This window comes from Fistularia commersonii, chromosome 8 (assembly GCF_037954325.1).
Source record: "Fistularia commersonii isolate RoL2024-O1a breed Wild chromosome 8, RoL_Fcom_v1.0, whole genome shotgun sequence".
NCBI classification, from domain to species: Eukaryota; Metazoa; Chordata; class Actinopteri; order Syngnathiformes; family Fistulariidae; genus Fistularia; species Fistularia commersonii.
This window is the reverse complement of record NC_141291.1, coordinates 12,856,111-12,876,091: the sequence shown is the minus strand read 5'-3', so window position 1 is coordinate 12,876,091 and position 19,981 is coordinate 12,856,111. Positions and strand designations below refer to the sequence as shown.

General features: G+C 40.5%; 2 protein-coding genes across 3 annotated transcripts in view; one reads left to right on the top strand and one right to left on the bottom strand.

Moving 5' to 3' along the window:
• jph1a (junctophilin 1a) overlaps positions 1–6,631 on the bottom strand; it is a 28,302-nt gene extending 21,671 nt beyond the window's left edge. The window contains exons 1-3 of the mRNA XM_086151235.1: positions 6,526–6,631; positions 5,898–6,398; positions 2,652–3,420 (exon numbers count right to left, since the gene is read on the bottom strand). Of these exons, the coding sequence (XP_086007361.1) occupies positions 2,652–3,420; positions 5,898–6,276 (1,148 nt within the window). The 5' untranslated portion in view covers positions 6,277–6,398; positions 6,526–6,631. The remainder of the gene's footprint in view (positions 1–2,651; positions 3,421–5,897; positions 6,399–6,525) is intronic.
• Positions 6,632–7,339: 708 nt separating this feature from the next.
• Positions 7,340–14,195, top strand: gdap1 (ganglioside induced differentiation associated protein 1). Of its 2 annotated transcripts, none has more exons than XM_086151234.1 (6): positions 7,340–7,652; positions 9,080–9,272; positions 9,607–9,777; positions 11,876–11,970; positions 12,219–12,333; positions 12,442–14,195. In XM_086151234.1, exons 1-6 carry the CDS (start codon positions 7,455–7,457, stop codon positions 12,792–12,794), a joined length of 1,125 nt encoding a protein of 374 aa, XP_086007360.1. In that variant the 5' UTR covers positions 7,340–7,454; the 3' UTR covers positions 12,795–14,195. The 2 variants fall into 2 exon arrangements, with proteins under 2 accessions (XP_086007360.1, XP_086007359.1); XM_086151233.1 differs by having other exon boundaries at positions 7,344–7,652; positions 9,604–9,777.
• The last annotated feature ends 5,786 nt before the right edge of the window (positions 14,196–19,981 follow it).

Sequence of the window (19,981 nt, the reverse complement as noted above, 5' to 3'; positions counted from 1 at the left end):
GTCCGAATGAGAGATGAAATTGAAATTCACAGGCAACAGGGGAGTGTGTAATAACCTGGCCTGTTTTCCTGTTCCACATACAGTCTTCATACGAAGAAACGTAGTGCTAAGCAAATATTTAACGGACATCAAACATGTATCTGTGGGTCCCTCAATTGAAAACAATTTTTAATCTCTATGATTATTTTTTCCTGCTCTCTCTTCCTGTGTCTAGTTCTGCTAGAGTCAATGGTACACTACACATTTAAAATCAGGGTGTCATGTGACTACAAATGGATCAATATGAGTGCATCTTTTGCCATGCACTGTATAATGAGGCTTACATAACCTGCTTACAACATCATGGTCTGTCACTCAGGCAATTTTCTATCAGCCTTGCTGTTAAATGAGTAGACAGGAAACGTATCTCATTTTCTATGGGGACAGTAGCAGAACGTGCACATAGATTTTAAGAATTATATTGCGGTGAGGCATGTTACAGGCAGCAATTTGATCATGTACAATACAAATGACCTTGTTTACTCCCATAAACACATTGCATCCGCAGGAGTGGTTTTACTGTCGTTGCATTAGTGCTATGCATTAGGTTTTGCATTTCCTTCTAAAGTAAATTGCTGCACTAATGTGCAGCAGATAACAAGGTCAGATGACTCTTGTAATACAGGAACCATGTTTCTCTTTTCACAGTGGAATACCAAACTTTACTGACAGAGATGCATCATATCATGGATTCTCCCTGTGGAGCAAACAGAAAACTGTACAAATGAGTTGCGGTATTAAGCATAGTAAATCCACCTTATGTAATCTTTATCTTATATACTTGGAATCTGCAGAATGAGTCTCTATCTTCATTCACTGGAGAGGAATTATCATATTACCAAAGAATGTCTGGGTCTTAAAATAAAGCCAGCTATTCATTAAGTCACAATTACTACACTACTACAAATGAATGCTTAAGCTCTGCAGTTGTTACTGTTGATAATAACAGTGGCAGTAGTAGAAGAAATAGTAATAAGTATTATTATTGTCGTTACTATTTTAGACACATCAACTTTTGTTTTAAAGGATTTGAACACCAATTTAATATGTGATGGTTTTTAAGAGCCTATCCTTAAATGTGTAACTTAAACTGAATTTGGTCCAAAAAAAATATCAAAATCACCAGGTGCATATGACAGCTGCTCAGCTTAAAAACAAAATAAAGAAAAAAACATGAAGAAATAATCTTATTACTGGCTACTGAAACTAATCTCAAGTTTTTGAATGAATGGAAATAATTTGCGTGATGAACCGATTTTTGAATTATCTAAATAGAGTGCTTTGTTTTTTTTAAATTGTGTCATGTTAGTAAAGCTCAAGTTACTTTAAAGCTGTAGTTCATGATTTTTTTTCAGTCCTTAGACACCTTTTATATTTTGACATACTCATGAGATACAGGCTTAATGGTTAATAATTTTGGTTAATGACATATAGTTATTAAAACAGTAATATATGTTTGTTAACTTTGTTCAGACGAAAGTAGGGTGGCAATCTGTGTGATATAGGGCAATGGCTAGCTGTTGGCTTGATAATTCTCCATGGACTCTGAGGAATGAGTGCGGCATGCAAACAGAAACTGGTTAAGCCATGCAATTGAGAAAATACTTCAAATGACTGGTTGCATTTACAATTGTTTTTTTTCCCCTCATTAAATGAAAAAGTAATTTTTGTTGGAATTTGAGTTTCGTTTTCTATTTATGTAGAAACAGGTTACAATAAAAATGCCTGTTCTAATTACAAACATGTGGATGTTTGTTCACATGTGCACATTGTGGACTTCTTGAATGAGAAATAGAGAGAGAGACAGAGAGCGAGAGAGAGAGAGAGAGACGGAAAGAAAGAGAGAAAAATCAAAACAAGCATTATTGGATTGAGACCTTTTCCAGGCTTGTACATCGCCAGGCTTGTACATCGCCAGTCTTCAGCTTAATAATTCCCTGATGCAATGAAACCAGAGGATGTCAAGGCAATGTTGTGTAGCCTGAACTGTGTCCCAGTAGGAGGGGGGGGCTTTAAATGAAAAGGTCACATCTCATCCACCTGTTCAAGAGCAGATGCCACATCAGAGCAATACTTGGCAGGAGAAGCAGGTATGGCACATGAGATGCAACTGGCACAGTTGCAGGTATGGCTATACTGCCTAAACTCGGATACACAAAGATGTCACTTGCACTCACAGATCAACACACACACACACAAGATGCCTGACCCTCCTCCCTGAGAATGAAAGATATGGGAGGAGAATAGAAACAGAACCTTTTCCAAGGATGATGACTGCAGCGACTCAAAAGCCATGAGCGTTGAAAATGTGTAAAGGTCGTCGATGTTATTGTGGGACTCAATTTACTATGAGGTTTCAATCAGACCAGAAAATATTTTACAGAAGATGTTCCCCCTTTCGGACGAGATGCAATATCCTGTGAACTCTCAGGATATTCACCAGTTTAGAAACCCCGATCTATTTTTGAATTTCCATAGTATACACCCACAGAAGTATGAATGAACAGACACGCACACAGATGCAGACACAGACAAGGACACAGCCAGAGACATTCAAACACGCACACACACACACACACACACACACACACACACACACACACACACATTACCTGGAAGCTGCTATTTCGACTTTGCTCCTTGCAATGGCTGCAGCCCTCTGTGCCCCTTCCACAGCGCGCTCCACCTTCTCTTTGGTTTTTGGGTTCTTTAGGGGAATCAGTTGCTTCCTTATTCCGCGCACCAGCACATTATTTTTGTATTTCCCCTCTTCTTTGGTGCCATCTGGGAAAACTGTGCACCCATAACCATGGCGTTTGTTGTTAAGCCATTCTCCCTCATACTTCATCCCGTTGGACCTCTCTGAAACACCAAATCCATTGCGTTTGTCGTTCTTCCATTCCCCCATGTAGGTCTCGGTTGTAGTGGCATCCACATGGTCCTCCAAAAGTAGGTCCTCGTCTTGCAACTCACCGTCACCAATGGATATGGTAGAGTTGGCGTCACTGGAGCTGATGCGGCTCATTGTGGCATCGCTTCGCGCTGAGCTGCGCTTGCTGGAGATTGAGGTCCGAGAATCAGACTTGCGCAACTGCCGGAGGCTTCCGAAGAGCGAGCCCCGGCGGAACAGGCCTTTTTTCTTACCAGTGACAACTTCACTGTCTGAATGGAAGTTAAGCACGAAGCCACCACGGCTGCCTGTTAGTGTGTCAGCGGGGGATGAAAGATCCTGAAGCACTGTGCCATTGCTCTGCTCAGAGCGCAGGGAGGCCATAGATGTACGGAGTGGAGAGCGGATAACCGTGGCCATGCCATATGGAACACTCTGACGCACACCATAGCCATGCCGCATCCCACCCATCCACTGGCCTTGATAGGTACCTGCAGAACAAGTGCAAGAGGAATAATGGGTCACAATAGTCATAAGTTCTGCAGAAAATTCCTACAACATTTTAAGACTCACAAAACAAAGGATTATCTATTTAAGGCCTATCCTCATGTAAGATAGGGGTAGCTCCACCGTGCAGATTTTAGCTGGATCGGTTTCATTTCAAAAAGGCGTTAAATTGTTGGTCATGGATTCCGATGAAGAAATATATTGTGGTTACTTGTTAGAATTTTGTGGTCATTTCCCAACATAGAATTATTCATCACCTGAAATCTCAACAACTAAAATGTTCCACAATATTTGTCTTCTTTGTTACAGCACAAGATTCATACATGGACGTAAGACAACTATCAACAGCTGCTGAAAACAAAATAAAGTTTAACTTAACAACATCTACATCTTCCTCTAATTATACCAGAGCCTGTTTGATCCAGTTTATAGAGCACTAGCATGCTTGAAGATTCCACACAACTCTTCTCATGCAATTACAAATTTGAGATGTATTTTTCAAAAGTAAAAGCAAACAAAAAAATGTCAAAGGGAAAATAACAGATAACTAAGTTGTGTTTTATCTATTTCCCATTATTTGGTTATTTGAGCAAGTGAGTATATGGGTGGGTGTGTGTGTGTGCATGTATGTGTGTGTGTAACGTTTCCTCCACTGCCATAATAAATGCTATGCTTTGGAAAATGTTTGTCTTAAGCGGCAAACTACATCCATTGGAGTAGTTTCAGTGGTAAAAATCAGTTCATTTTTATTTTTTTTCCCCATCATGATTTTAGTGAAACCATTTTTCCACTACAAAAAGCTGCAGTTCCTAAAATAGCATTGCATATGGGAACAAGGAGCAGTCTTGTTGAAGGAGTGCATAGAATTTTAGCTACCGAAAGGTTCAGAAAGTGCCTTCCTGTACGATCCGGGAGCGTGAGCCTGCATAACTCAATCAAGAGATTTGATTACTGATACCGAGTATCATTTAGGATGAATGTGAATCATTCAGCTCAGAGCCTATTTTGAGGCGGCCAGTAACCCCCCCCCAGCAAGTAGGCACATTCATTGCCATCCGTTTGTCTCTGACGACAGGGAATCGCTATGAGTCACACAATGAGAGAAATATTTCATTAATCCCATTTGCTATTGCTGAGCTAAATCAGCATGTGTTAGCCCATCGAGCTTCTTCATATTACACACCTGATCCCAGGAATAAGAAAAGAATTTTGATGTAGTGAATGTGATTGCCCAATACAATGAAATAAGCCATAATGTGAAAATACTGAGGCAAAATGATATACTAGCCTGGGCAGGAATTTAGAAGGATAAACAGTACGAGATTAACAGGCTGGCACTGTATTGCAGTTCAATTTGGTGACCCTGCAGATCAAGTTATCAGGATGTTGCGGGGTCAGACAGCCAGATGTTCTCTATATCCTCTAGGATCAGCTGATTTCCAAAGCCCAGCCCCCTGTAAGCATCATATGTGAAGCATTTATTTAGCGGCATAAGGCCTTGGTTAATGAAGCTGATGCGCTCAAGTCACCACAAGACCTCATGTTTTGTGAGCGGAATGGACAAATAAAGGCTCACACACTTGCACACTCTACGAAATGCCTTCTGGACAAACAACCTGAGAGCACAGTCAGGCGGATGAAAGCTCTGACCACTCTTTCAGCAACTTAAGGAATGTGTCCTGTGTGTGATTCATTGCACATAAAACGAGAAGGTGTCAGTTATTTCAGTGGTGTAGAAAGTATCTAATAACACTGCAAACTTCATTGGATCAAAGGTTTTGATGAAAGCATTTTGAGCCCTCTACCTACGCACGTGTTTTGCATGTTTTCTGAATGTTTGCAGAATGACCAAGTACAACATTTGTCATTAATGTTTACAGTGAAAGTGTTTATCTCCATTGCCAACAATAACAAAGACACTGGCCAAGGCACGTATTAACCTTCCGGAAGGCTCAAAAGTGAAAATTGTGGCAAAGTAGGTGATAGTCTAGCTATAATTGGCTCCCAGTTGGCTGATTTGCTTTTATTTCCAAACTCCTCCTGGAGTGGATGTCGAGTTGGCAATGGGACTGACTCTCTCTCACCTCTTGCTCTTGTCTGAGAATGAAACAAGGTTGCCAAATACATGGAATAACAGAGTACATCATTTCACTTTCTCTTCACCATTCCGGTTCTATTTTGACAATCAGTCAAAGATTATGGGAGAGATGATGATGATGATGGTGATGGTGATGATGATGATGGTGATGATGATGATGATGATGATGATGATGATGGTGATGATGATGATGATGATGATGATGGTTATGATGGTGCATTTGACCACAATGCGCAGTGCGCTATTAGCTTCAGCTCATATCAGATCATTCATTGGTCATCTCCATCATCATGCCTCAGATTTTAGTCTGAGCTTCTGAGACCAACTTCAAAAGCGTCTTCATCGCACAACATGCTTACTTACCGCCGTCACCATAGGTTTCAATTCCATAACCATCTTGTAGCCCATTGCTCCAGGTGCCATCGTATCGAGCAGGTGTGTTGTGGCTTTGCCGGACGCCGTATCGCCCCTTGAAACCGTGACTCCACTCTCCGCGATAGATCCACTTTCCCTTATTCTCCACGCCGAGACCATGCCTCTTCCCCTGGGACCAGTAACCCTTGTAGGTGTTCCCGCTGGGCCAGGTGTAAACCCCCACTATCTCAAACCCGTGGGACCAGGACCCTGCGTACTCGCCCTGGCCCTTAGGTCCGGTGCAGATGCCGTGTCCGTGGGCTTTGCCATCTTCCCACCCCCCGCAGTAAGTGCCGCCGTCGTCGAAGTCAAACCTGCCGCCCGTCATTCAGATACCGACTGAGGAATAAACGCGGATCGGGCGCTGCAGCAGACTCAGGACCTCCAGGACCGAGGCTGTGGGATCCAGGACCGACGGTATGTGGAGAGGATGAGCCACCGAGATGACAACTGGAGAGAAGGAAGAGAGTGGGTGAGAAGAGCAGACGGGTCTGACTCCACTGCCTACACACACAACACAACAGGAAGGCGTAACGGTTAAAGAGTAAAAAAGGTATGAATGGTGGGCGTCGTTTACCGGAGGCACACGCCGGCTTGTCCGCTGAGTGCTGCTCGTCTCCCCCCTCTCACCCACTGACCACAGAGGGAGAGAGAGAGGCGTCGAGTCCCCGCAAGAGAAACACACACTGGGCCAATCAAACGTCACAGCCCAGGCTCCGCCCGCTGCCTCATCACAACCCTCCCTCCTACGAAAAATACTGATATTCTGCTGTTACATAATGCCATTCTGACATCTGACAGGACACAAGTCAGGGCCTGACATTGGAAAATCACATTTCTGGTCATCAATTTATACTTGGAGCTCTCCTGAGTCTTTAACATCTTATGTTCTTGTGACCATTCTATTGAGCGTTTCTCGAATTGTGGTATGTGAATATGTATGATGTAACCATGTTTCAACCTGTGCGTGTCAAAATGAACATCACATTTCAGTCAGTATCTGTTCCTGTGCTTTAGCAAAGACATTTCTTTGAATTTATTTGAACGCATAAAAAATAGTTCAAGATGTAATTTGGCTTGAACCTGAGTTGTTGTTTTTTTTTTTTTTTTTTTTTGGAATCAGTTATCGTCAGAACCCGCACAGGCGACAGCACATGACGGGAATAGATTACAGCGAGTCCTGCTGGAGCAATGTTGTTATTGCACCAGAGAGCCAGGCTGCTATTGCATTGAATTGCACACTTTTACTTTCACTTTTACTGTCATTTTACTTTTCGTTTTTATATGAGGATCCGACACCCAGTTAGACCCATTCTGCACCGTTCCTCCAACACATTTGATAGTGCAGCAATTTTAATTTGCTGATAAGTAAACAGTTATACTTACTAATCAGTAATGATAGGGAAAATAATCCACCAGTAATCACATTTTAAAGGAATCAGAATAGACACGTTTACCGGTGGGTACACTCCGAGCCAGTAGGGGGCGTCACACGCCGGCCCTGTCATGATGCGTTGCCCTCACCCGTCCCCTAAAGCACCAACAGATAAAATGGCGTCCGAAAGCAAATCGGAGAGTCTAGAGGAAAAAGAAGCTCTCATAGCGACCGACTCGGATGTGGATGGATGCGAGCAGGTCACTGCCAAACTAAGGCCGTCAAAGCTGACGCTCTATCACTGGACGCAGTCTTTCAACTCCCAGAAGGTGGGTGTCTCCCATTTCAGCACCACAGCGGGCGGACAGCTCCCCACCTCCGACTCCATTAGGAAATTGGTCCAATAAGTCATCGACGATCGCTTTCCATTCATATTTCACCCATCCTTTCCCCTGAATTAATCACTTACGGATCAGAGCTTTTGTTTGTTTATCTCCTTTCTTGTACCATGGCCGCACCCCAACCCCCCCTGAAGGTTTCAGCCCCAAAGTCTTCAACACATGCCAAACGAGATTCCGAGAACATGCAGCTACTGTTCACTCGGACTAGAATGGTCATGTTATAATATTTTACTGTGTGGAAGATGATTTTCTTGACTTCAGTTGCCTTCATTTTAAAACCACAGCAGTACCCTGTGCTTATCTTCATTACCTCATAGGATGTCTGTAAACCAATATGCAAAAAATGTCTTCTTGGTTTGCAAATCATACTGTAACATACTGCATAATATAATGCGCCAGGAAACAATATGAATAAATACATAAATCACATACATGTCATGGGCTACACTGTATATAACACCACTTTACATAGCTTTCACCCACTGAAGGGGCATAGCTGACGCGAAAGGAGCTAACCAGGCCACCAGAAGCAACTTAGGGGACTCAGTTTCTATGCAGACAGCAGGAGATCGAATCACCATCCTTCAATTTCCAACTGAGCCACAGCCTGCCCAATATTTATGTTTATTGTGGTAGATGTAAGTTGTTCATTGCTTTCATTTGCAATGCAAATGATTTCTCAGACAAGACTGTCATTATTTTCAACACTTAGCATGGTGAGGTGAGAACCCAAAATGCTCAACCTGAGGCAAAGTTTCAATGAAACAATCTTTGACAACAAACAGAAATTGGAAAGTACAATGGAACAAGGTGAACAAACAATCTAAAAAGCCAAAAGTTATGAACAGACCTGACCTAACATGGAACTGACCCATGGTAACGAGACAACAATGGCAATACATACATGCGCAGGAATTGGGAGCGGTGGAGACAATCAAGAATAATGTACAGAGGGAATGGTTGTTAGCAATCAGTAAAGCACTTACTTACTAGTTTTCATATTTAACTGCAAAGAGACCAAAACAGAATTTCTCATGCACACTTTCCATTCATCCATCCATCATCATCTTTTCCTACTCTTACTACATAGGGGATGCTTGAGCCTATCCCAGCTGCCATGGGGCAACAGGCGGGGTACACCCTTGACTGATTGCCAGTCAATCGCATGACAACATGTAGAGAAAGACATTCACTCTCATTCATACATCCGGGCAATTTAGCACACTTTCCATTTACAACTAATTTTTTCACTGCTAACATGTCATCATGTTTATAAAAGAAAAAAAAAAACACTATACCTATTGTGCTACCTATCGTGTTGTCTTCTGCTAAGAAACCCAAATGTTGTTTTTCAGGTGCGCCTTGCCATAGCAGAGAAAGGTTTACATTGTGAGGAGTATGATGTGAGTCTACCACTCAGTGAGCACAATGAGCCCTGGTTCATGCATCTGAATCCTGCTGGTGAGGTGCCTGTTCTTGTCCATGATGACAATGTCATCTGTGACCCGACGCAGATCATGGACTACCTCGAGCAGAATTTTAGTGATGGTGAGATTAAAAGCCTTTCATTTTCCCCCTGTCCCATAAAACATTCCTTTTTCCTTCTTTTGTTAGAACATTGATTTTATTCTGTTTCATTTTTTTTTATTTATCCATCAGTTGATTCTTTTTTTCAATCCTCCATTTCCTTTTTTTTTAAAGACTTTATTCTTGGTATGCCTCAATCCATGATAGCTTTGTTGTAATCCTGTTGGAGAGAGTGAAGAGATGATCTGGTAAGCATAGCACTATCTATTCTGGAATAATATGAATACTATATTTATCCACAGATTTAACAGTGGTTTTCGTGTCCTTGTGTATTCCCTTCACTTGACTCCAGAAGGCACTCCTAAGTTGATACCAGAAGAAGGTAGTACATACTATCACAGAGTGCAGCACTACAGAGAGCTGCTGGACTCACTACAGATGGATGCCTACACCCATGGATGCATCCTCCATCCTGAGATCACTGTTGACTCCCACATACCAGCCTACGCTGCCACAAGCATACGAAGTAAGACACATTGGAATTCATATGAACGGACATGTCCCAGGTGCATTTAGTCCTGGAATAACCCCTTGTTACCAGCTCCTAGATTTTAGGCACTGATTTATCACTTTTAACAGGGGACGTGTTGTGATGATCTATTACTAAAATGTGCTTTTCCACCGTTTTTTTTTAGTTCTGGTAGTACACCACTGATGGTACTGTAGCGCCATCTGGTGGTGCAATGTATAAATCCCTGAATTTAAAAAAACATGAAATTGCATTCACTTGAAAATGTAAAAATACTGTTTAAATAATCCAGGAAATGTTACATTCGAAAATTTAACTATGATGCAAGATACTACGTAGGGGAAGCTTAAATATTGAGCAGTCTAAGGACGGTCGTGATCATGGATCAAATCTTCAATGGAAAAACAAGTGTAGCCCAGGTGGAGAGATTTACTAGCAGCCCTATAACCAAAATTATATTTGAGCACGCTTCCTTTGATTCTCTCTTTGTGTTCGGTGGTATCAATTTATGTTAATCCTTCATTCATCTCATCTGCTTTTATTCCAATATTATTGTCCATGTGGGTACAGTGTCCACAGTGGTTAGCGCCTCGGCCTCACAGCACAAAGGATCCTAGTTCACTTTCGACAAGGGGACCTTTCTGTGTGGAGTTTGCATATTCTCCCCACATCTGCGTGGGTTTCCTCCAGGTTCTCCAGTTTCCTCCCGAAAAAATGCACCAGGTTAATTGGAAAAAAATGGGAAATTGTTCAGAATGAGTGAGTGAGTGAGTGAAAGGTTGTTGGCCTGTATATGTGGCTCTGCAATTGACTGGCAACAAGCCCAGGGTGCACCCCGCCTCTCGTCTGATGTCAGCTTGGATAGGCTCCAGCATCCCCTGCAACCCTGAGTGCAAGATGTGGCAGAAGATGGATGGATGGATGGATTATTATATATTATATTATTAGCTTTCATATGTGTGTGAATGAGAAGAACTCGGGTGGAACGGTGAGGCTACAGGGAGTGGAGATCAAGAAGCTGGAGGATTTCAGGTACTTGGGGTCAACAGTCCAGAGCAACGGAGAGTGTGGAAAAGAGGTGAAGAGACGGGTCAAAGCAGGTTGGAATGGGTGGAGAAAAGTGTCAGGGGTACTATGTGATAGAAGGCTATCGGCCAGAATAAAAGGAAAGGTGTACAAGACAGTGGTGAGACCAGTGATGCTGTATGGCCTAGAAACTGTTACAATGACGAAAAGACAGGAGGCAGAACTAGAGGTTGCAGAGATGAAGATGTTGAGGTTCTCTTTGGGAGTGACCAGGATGGATGGGCTCAGGAATGAGTCTATCAGAGGAACAGCACATGTTAGATGTTTTGGAGAGAAGGTCAGAGAAGCCAGACTGAGATGGTACAGAGGAGGGATAGAGAATATATTGGTAGACAGATGCTGGAATTTGAGCTGCCAGGCAAGAGGTCTCGAGGAAGACCAAAGAGAAGATTTATGGACGTAGTGAGAGAGGATATGATCGTAGTTGGTGTGAGAGAGGAGGATACGGAGAATAGGGTTAGATGGAGAAAGTTAATTCGCTGTGGCGACCCCTGAAGGGAAAAGCCGAAAGAAGAAGAAGATCCTTGTCTTAATACTTTTCGCACACACTTTATAAGGTTTGATCAAACAAATATCCAAGCTATTGGGTATTATGCTAACTATCAATCCTCTTTTTGTATCCACTGGATCAGACAAAAAATCACCAATTTTTCTCCTCACATTGCATTTTCGAGGATGACAATAAAATCAACATGAGATAGACTAAGAAAAAAAAAGTAATCATAATCCTCCACAAGGTGGAATTAAATTGAAGTGCATTGGTTTTTATATGGTCACAGTTTTGTAAAATGTACCAAAAACATACTGCCCATTACCGTTAGAGTGTGAGTTTGGATAAGGAAGCAGCTAAAAAGAAGAGTGCTATATGTAAATGCAAGAACTGCGACATCTGGTCATAATATTGTATGGAATGTATCTATATAAGCAGTAGAATTCATTTCATACTGGAGGCTGGAATGTATTGGTTTGTCTGCAATGTGCTGCTCTGTCTTCTTTGTTTGTTGGACAGCTCAGATAGTTAACACGGAGTCAGAGCTGAAGAAACTGGCAGAGGAGAACCCTGAGCTTAAAGACGCTTACGTTGCAAAACAAAGACGCCTTAAAGTGAGTCTTTCAAACTTGCCATGTAATAAAGACATTTAAGGGGGATTTTTATGATCCAATATTTTACCAATTTCAAGACAGTTAGTATAAAATCTTAATATGCTGTAGAAGAGTTCAATATAATGTCCGTTAATACTGTACGTAAAATTAATTGTCTCTGGAGCAACACATTTCTCTGCCTCAATTGTATATAATAAACGAACCTTTACGGGGATCTTTCACCTTTTTATATGAATGTGTGTCTGCAGTCTAAATTGTTTGACCATGACAACATAAAGTATCTGAAAAAACTTTTGGATGAATTGGAGAATGTGATGGACCAAGTAGAGACGGAGCTTCAGAGGAGGGTAGAAGAAACACCAGGTAACCCCACCAACAAGAGATAGTGAATAGTTTGATTATTGATATTATAAAGTAAAATATCTGCCTATCTACAACGTGTCCATACCCTTTATTTGCCTTCACATCTAGAGGAGGGCAGTCATGCCTGGCTGTGTGGGGAGTTCTTCAGCATGGCTGATGTCTCCCTGGCTGTCACTTTGCACCGCCTCAAGTTCCTTGGCCTCTCACGTCGTTACTGGGGCAATGGCAGCCGTGTCAACCTGGAAACCTACTATGAGCGTGTGGTGGAACGTCCAGCCTTTAGAAGAGTCCTGGGCCATGTCAACAACATCTTGATCTCAGCTGTACTTCCTGTGGCGTTACGTGTTGCCAGAAAAAATGTGCCAGTTATTTTTGGCACAACGCTGTTAATCGGCATTTTGGGGGGAGCTACATACCTTGCATTTCTTTACATGAAAAAAAGGTTGACTTTCTCCAGCTGAGAAAGCTGGAATTAGGACAGATTTGATACGGTGTTAGGCTGAAGTATAAGAGAAATGTTGGCTCCAAGTTTTATTGAATTAATACTCAAATAAAAAAAAAAAAACATTAATCAGACATAAACATCACACATTTGAAGCAAACTATGACTTTGGAATCCTTTTTGGGATACATGTGTTGGTGGTAGCACAAAATGCGCTTATACTGCACAATACACTAGAGGATTACCGGTAAATAGGAAGGAAAATAGAGAAGGAAAATAGAAGTTATCTGTTTAAATTATCTATAACTGTTGCAAATGATACAAATCAAGACACTATCTGGAATTGACAAAGAAACTTTTATTTTAGATTAGTAATTTTCTTAGTGTTAACTTATTTTGCAGATGAAGTAAAGTCACTTTTTTCAAGCTCATAAAAATTTTCAACACATCAAGTGATAAAGTATACATAAAACTAGCCCCCCCCAGAAAAAAAAATGCAAGAAATGAAAAAGTATTAGCAACATACAATCAAAAATCTGCAAGATCTTATCTGAAAAATCATCAAGAAATGAGAAAAATTAGCTGTTAAAAATTATATGTTACATTTACAGTTTTAACACTTCAAGGACAATGAAGGTCATGAATTTTATGCACTTTTATTTAAGGTTTAAGACTTGAACACTTTGAGAACGTCTCTTCTAGAACATGCACACAGGTGTTCATAGGTGGAAACGACCTGCATATCAAATCTGGTTTGGTCAAGACACACACACACACACACACACACACACACACACACACACACACACACACACACACACACACACATTCAATTCATATTTGACTAATGAACATTTATTGTCCTCTGGAGCTGGGGTGATTAGGGAGTTACCTGCAATTAGAACATTGCTTTATTACAACGGGAGGGTTTGGCACTATTTCATTTTACTAAAATACTATTTAAGAGTAGGCAGGTATCCGTTTATTAAATATCCTCTGATTAAAGGTTACATAAATTGCCAGAGTTAGTCACATAGTATTTCCTTTGACAGAAAATTGGCTAAATATTGCAAAAGGTCTAGTATTTCAGTGGAGGCTCCTTTTAATTTTTACTCCAATAAATACAGATATAACTATGTTTTTTGAGTGAAAAAGGCTTATTGTGCTATGCTTCTGTCAAATTTTCCATGTAAGGATTAGAAGAAATTATGCTGAAAACCCAAAGGCGTATTCCAGGGATTTCCAGCGATTTAACTTCTGATCTACTCAGCTGTTAATTAAATTACAGCAAGTACCCTTATTAGACGATCTGCACACTTTACTGTATGAATGATGTTACATTGTTCTCTGTTCTCTATTTAAAATAGCTGAATCATTCCCATCATCTCCAGACCATCTGTCTGAAATAAACTCCTTCCAAACACTTTCCAGTGTTTCATGTCAATCAAATGTAAATGAGAATGCCATTGAAAAATTCACAATTCTGCATCATTTTATTCAGATCTCATATATCACACCAGTTTTAAACATTTTAAGCTCCCTCTGGAGAACATCAAAAGCCCCCTAATCACATTTCTCAGGGTCTGGATATAAGTCAACATCTACAGTAATTTGTTTACCGCAGTCAGAACCTCCAGGCCAACGCTGACATTTAACATATGCACAGCTTTGATTTAAACGCCTCCTCACGCAAGCTTAGCTGCACATTCAACAGACACATGCTGGACCTCTGAACAATGTCTGGCCTTCATTTGTCAGTGTCCAAAAAGCTGGTTAGTGTAGCTGTCAAAGAAATACCTCACACGTGTTAATGCCACATGAGCTGAGCTGTTAGAGGATCATAAGCTCATACTAGTATGTTACGTCTAGAAAATGATATGTCTGTGGCAACCAAAATGTTAGCTTTTCTTCAATCCCTTTGCCTCATTTCTTTCACAGTCAGGAGTCCTTCTCCATTGTAGCATGGTAACGTCTTGCAGCCCTGAGTCTCCAAATAGGGACATTACATTTTAAGTTCTTTCATCTTATACTTGTGCTAGGTTTGCAGAAATCTAATATTAACATTTGGCAACAAGGGCTCAATTTATTTCATTAATATTTGAGCATTTTCATATCATCTTGCATTCAACAGTAACCCTTTGCTATGTATGGACTATCTGGTATCCACCAACAAAGGCAATACTTGGTTTTCATACTAAGTTGGGTATTACTTATTTTAGGAGAAAGTAAAAAAACACTGAAAACTATGCTGGTTTGGAGCTTGGTATAACATTTTAAATGTAAAGTTTAACACAAACTATTCTCATCTCATTTTAATCACATATCAGGCAAAAATTCACTTGTCTGATTTCTTCTCTAACTTCACATAATCACATTACTTTACAGGGGAAAAACTTGAATTTTGATCCCATTACAACATGAGACATTTGAAGTAAAATATCAAAATGAGCCCAATTTTACCCATAAGAGGGCAGTGTCTCCTAAAAACAGCACCTGGCTTCTTTGCAGGGGGAATAACATTCATGTCGCGATTGAGAAGGGGACTGTCTTCATAGAATTTCAGAGTAGAATTTAAAAAAGTGAAGACCTTTGGACGTATGAATTATTCAAGCAGAATGAATTACTTGTGTAGAGGGACATATGTAAGGGGTTTAAGAGTGACCATGAGCCATTGAAAAAAGCCCTCACAGAAATAACGAAGGCTTTGTTGATGCTCCATTTATTGTGGATTTATTTTTTCATTGATTAGTGATGCAAGTTTCTAGTTAGAGAATATACCCAGTGAAGTATTGATGAAGGAACTGTAATTAGGTTGTGGGGGATTCTGTCATTATCAGATAGCTCTGCACATCTGAGTAAGACATTCAACCACCACGTCTCCAGTATTTAAATAAGTAACGCATTGCCTTTGAATGAAACAATCAGATCATTAAAAACAGTTGTGAACTTGCAGACATTCCTTTTTTTTCCTCGATGAACGTTTTCATCAAAACCATGCATCGGTTCAATTTAACCACCATCTATTTGAATATTAACTAAATGGCAGCTACAACTGATTTAAGAACAGATTGGAGAAATGACTTGGAATTCAATATGCAATGAAATCTCCACTGGGAGTTTGGCTAGAACGCTAAAAAATGCAGCTAACTGAATCTACCGAGGTCACAAAACAGATGCAACCAATTTGAAGAATTTTCGCTAGTCACTTTTTGTCAAGATTGAAATGTAATGTGTTACAAGAGCACAGCCTTCCATGACAATTCATTATCTGGCATGAGCTTGAGTCAATACTATGCTATTATTTGCATTCTTATTCAAAGTGTCTTGGACCTCTCACTTACCTGGTCCAGAAGCAATTTTTGACCTAAAAAGTTTTAGAAATTAAACATTGACTGTAAAATAAGGTTTTCTTTGCCAAAAGAATGATGAATATGTTTGTGTGTAGTACATAGAATAGCACCTAATATAAAGTGGTTTGAAAACAAACTATAACATCCATACATTCCCCTACAGGACTTGTCTTTAATCCCCTCTTCCTCCAATCATATTTACCGTTCATTCAAACATGGTGACTGGTACCAGATCAGACCATTTGTGCAGCACGATGAAGTATCAAATAAATAAAATCAACTGTGTCTAAAGGCATTACAGCCGTCTTCCTTTCTTTCTTTTTCATCTCAAGTCCCTTCTTACAGTTTTTTGTTCCCCCAGTGGTCTGCCTCAGTGTCTGGCTTGGGTGGCGCAGGTGTCTGTTTGGAAAAGTTTAAAGAATAACTTGCATGGCAACACGCAACGGACATGAATGTTGACATAGAGACCAACAGAAAGTGGAGCGTTTTAGAGAAAGTTCGAGGTTCTTGTGATGGAGTGGAAGGCTGGGAATGGATGAAATCGAAAGTAAGAGTTCAACAACAAAACTGGCCTAAAAGGTGGACTTTAATTATTTGGATAAAAAAAGGCAGCTGTAATCCCAGATGTACTGAGCAATCTGCTGCAGTTCAAGTGGTGCAGCTAAAATTTCTGCTGGAACCCTATCATGAGTATTTGAAAAGCTCAGGAATAATGTGCTCCTGCTTGACAGTATTTGCGTGTAGACAGCAAGGCAAGTGGTCAGTGGAGTGATAAAATGTGTGAGCTGTATTAGGTGTCCAAAGACAGGCAGGCTGGGCAAACAGAAGCCCACAAAGCAGTAGCTGACAGTAAAGCCCTCTTGATGTGGCTACTCGGGGCGACTTGGTGAGTGGGAGCATGGAAACTTCCACAGACAAGTCTTGCAATCGGAGACTATTAACTTTGGTAGATTTGCAGAATGAGATGTGAAATGGTGGAAACATCAGAGGATTTTTTGTGGGTGACGTCTTGGATGTGAGGGAAGCTGTGACATAAACCAGAGTAATGATGAAACAGCAAGGAAACCGGCAAAATGTTTGTGATGTATCTTCCAAAATGTTTCCATCACACCTGTAAAACTAATACATGCCCCGTACCCACTCACTTGCTTGTCAAAATAGAGAGAAACTATCAGGGAGAATCAAGTCGTCCGTTAATTTATGTCTGCAACTGACCGCGACTGTCGACGCAAGAGGAAGCAACATCGTGAGCTGAACAGCAGCTGTTTTATCCTTTTTACATCTTCAGAAATAGCAGTAACATCACCACTCTAATGACCATTGTTGTTTCATCAGATTTATATCTTATTCCACTAATGGAGAAACCCACTACTCACTATCACAGAAGAAGAAGACTTTGAAAAACCACTGGAACCATCAAAAGTTTTCTGAGGAAACTCACAGACCTTTCCAGAAAGCAGCTGTCACGGCCTTTCAGTGTCTGCAATGTACTGTTTGCTGAGTCGACAGAGGTGGGATCTCATGATGTTGACACTACTGTTAAAATGACCCCCCACTGGCTCACCCCTCACAGCTTTATGATGAAATCTAGTGCCACCATTCCTCCCCACATGTGCTCTTCAAATATTTAAACTGGGTCTACATAAACACTGCTGTGCAGGAGAGATGATATCAAACAGAGTTCGAACTTAACCTGGTGAATTCTAAATCTCTGTCCAGTTGGTCAGATTTGGCCAAATCAAATAAAGCATCCCGCTTTTATTGCGTTAATGAATTATCTCCATATGATACATTTTCCATTAGCATGCAAATTTAGCCACAGACATCTCCGTGGGGATCTGAATTGATGGGAGAAATCATTTTCCAAGTCTGGCTCTTCTTTGTGTCAGTTTTGTGGGAAGACTGCTGATCTTGCAAATAAAGTAAAATTTTAAATGATTACAGCCTATACAATTGCAGGACAGCAAAAACCGCTGATAAAAATGAAAAACAATGAAAAAAATACAACTATTGAAATGTTAAAATGAGAATGGACCATGAAAAGTGGCGGTATAATGCATTCTTTCTTTCGTGCGTTCCATTTGACAAAGATAAATGGTTCTGTAGTCCAATAGATCCTCTGTCCTGCCTCAAAGGTCAGTGAAGGTCGCTCCACCTGCTGCTGTGCCAGTGAACAAACTGTTCGGGGGTGGGATGGTGCAGAGCAACACTTCTTTACATGAATATCCTAATGTAAATACTGAGTTCATGCCTTTCTTCGAAAACACTTCAACTACTATGAGCCACTTGGGTATTGAGGCGGTTGGTTTGGACTGAGGGGTTTCCAGGTGTGAATGTTATCAGGGAGTTCCTGCTGAAGAGAGACTGCCCCTGAATAAATACACCATGGATAAACATTAAGGATACAAAAAATAAACAAATAAACAAAAAAGAACAGGCAATCATGCTTTCTTACACAGACATGAAAAATGTGAGGATGACAATATTTTGGAATAGAAATTCTTCTGAATCTACAATAAATAGCTAATATTCTATCTCATACAAGGTTAGCCATTTTGGAACTGCCACTTAAAATAGAAGGATAAGGTGAAGTCAATAGAGCAAAAACTGAGACAGAATTTGTGAAAGAGGAGATTGAGTTGGAACTTACTGAAGGAAACTACAAGCTTATGGAAAAAGCAATGAAACTGGCATGTCCACTTAAGGTCAATCTTGTCAATGACAGTGGCTGATAAATACTGTACAGTCAATTGACCTGGGAATAAATGCAGAACCAACACATTTAGATGACTACTAAAAAGTGAAATTTAGGGGATTTTTGACTTATCCAAAGAAAATGGGGTACAAGAACAAGAATTTGACATCCATCAGTTAAAAAATGGGCCAAGTATCGACAAGGTCTGCGCACACAGATATGAGAGCTGAATGATGGAGGGGGAATGAATGGAAAATATTCAATACCCCACTTTGTGCTCACAGAACAATACAGATGGAAGCACTGTTGCCCAGTTTGGCTGGGTGAGTGACATATGACCGGCCAGAGTCACCATGACCTACAAGTGCCTTCCCTGATATTTAATGGATGACTTGACTGCAAAAGCTGAAAGCTCTTGGCCCAAAGAATACTCAAAATAAAGAGTTATCTTTTTGCACTACGAGGACATCTTTTAGAATTTAAAGTGACCAAAACACAGCTGAAAGGAACCAGACTGTGGCTTTTGCCTCCAGCAAAAGCCATAAAGAAGAAATTTCAGCAAAATCAAGGACTTCATGAAGATATCCAGGCCTGTAAATGATCTGGACTCTTCTGTCTTGTATGGGGGAGTTTGGCTTACAGAAGGAATCGAGTCAGCCTCTTAGGTTTAACATCTGAGCGGGATGCAACTAACCAGAGCCTCTAGGTCTTAACAGAGCTGCCCATTTACCTCAAAACACCCACACAATGGTACCTGAATAGGAATGTTTAATGGCCATCTTTCCTAAATTCAAATATCTTTTGTGTGTGATTGTGGAATTTTCATAAAAAATTTAATTCCATCAAATCTATACATTTTTCTCAAAAACTTCATGTACGTATTATTCATACTATATATCCCATATAAGGAAGCAATGCTGTGATCTTATTGCTTGGTTTTTAGAGTTTGGATGGATTATTATTATTATAGTATATAAAGTAGTTATAATAGTTTTATTCTTTGTCAAGACAAACTTTTTGAAGTTTATTCATTCCTCTCATTTGAAAGATGAGCAATAAATTGTCAGAGGTGAGGGACAGGTAAAGGGCAATAAGCTTAACCTAAAATATCAGACGAAATGGCATAAACTATATCACCAATATATAGATACATTGGATACA

What these genes read in the sequence shown, in the direction of transcription:
- gdap1 (XM_086151233.1), top strand. Translation starts at nt 7,455, where the DNA reads ATGATGCGTTGCCCTCACCCGTCCCCTAAAGCACCAACAGATAAAATG. An exon ending in CGAGCAGAATTTTAGTGATG is followed by an intron (nt 9,273 to 9,603) that starts GTGAGATTAAAA and finishes ACTTGACTCCAG; the next exon opens with AAGGCACTCCTAAGTTGATA. An exon ending in GAGGGTAGAAGAAACACCAG is followed by an intron (nt 12,334 to 12,441) that starts GTAACCCCACCA and finishes CTTCACATCTAG; the next exon opens with AGGAGGGCAGTCATGCCTGG.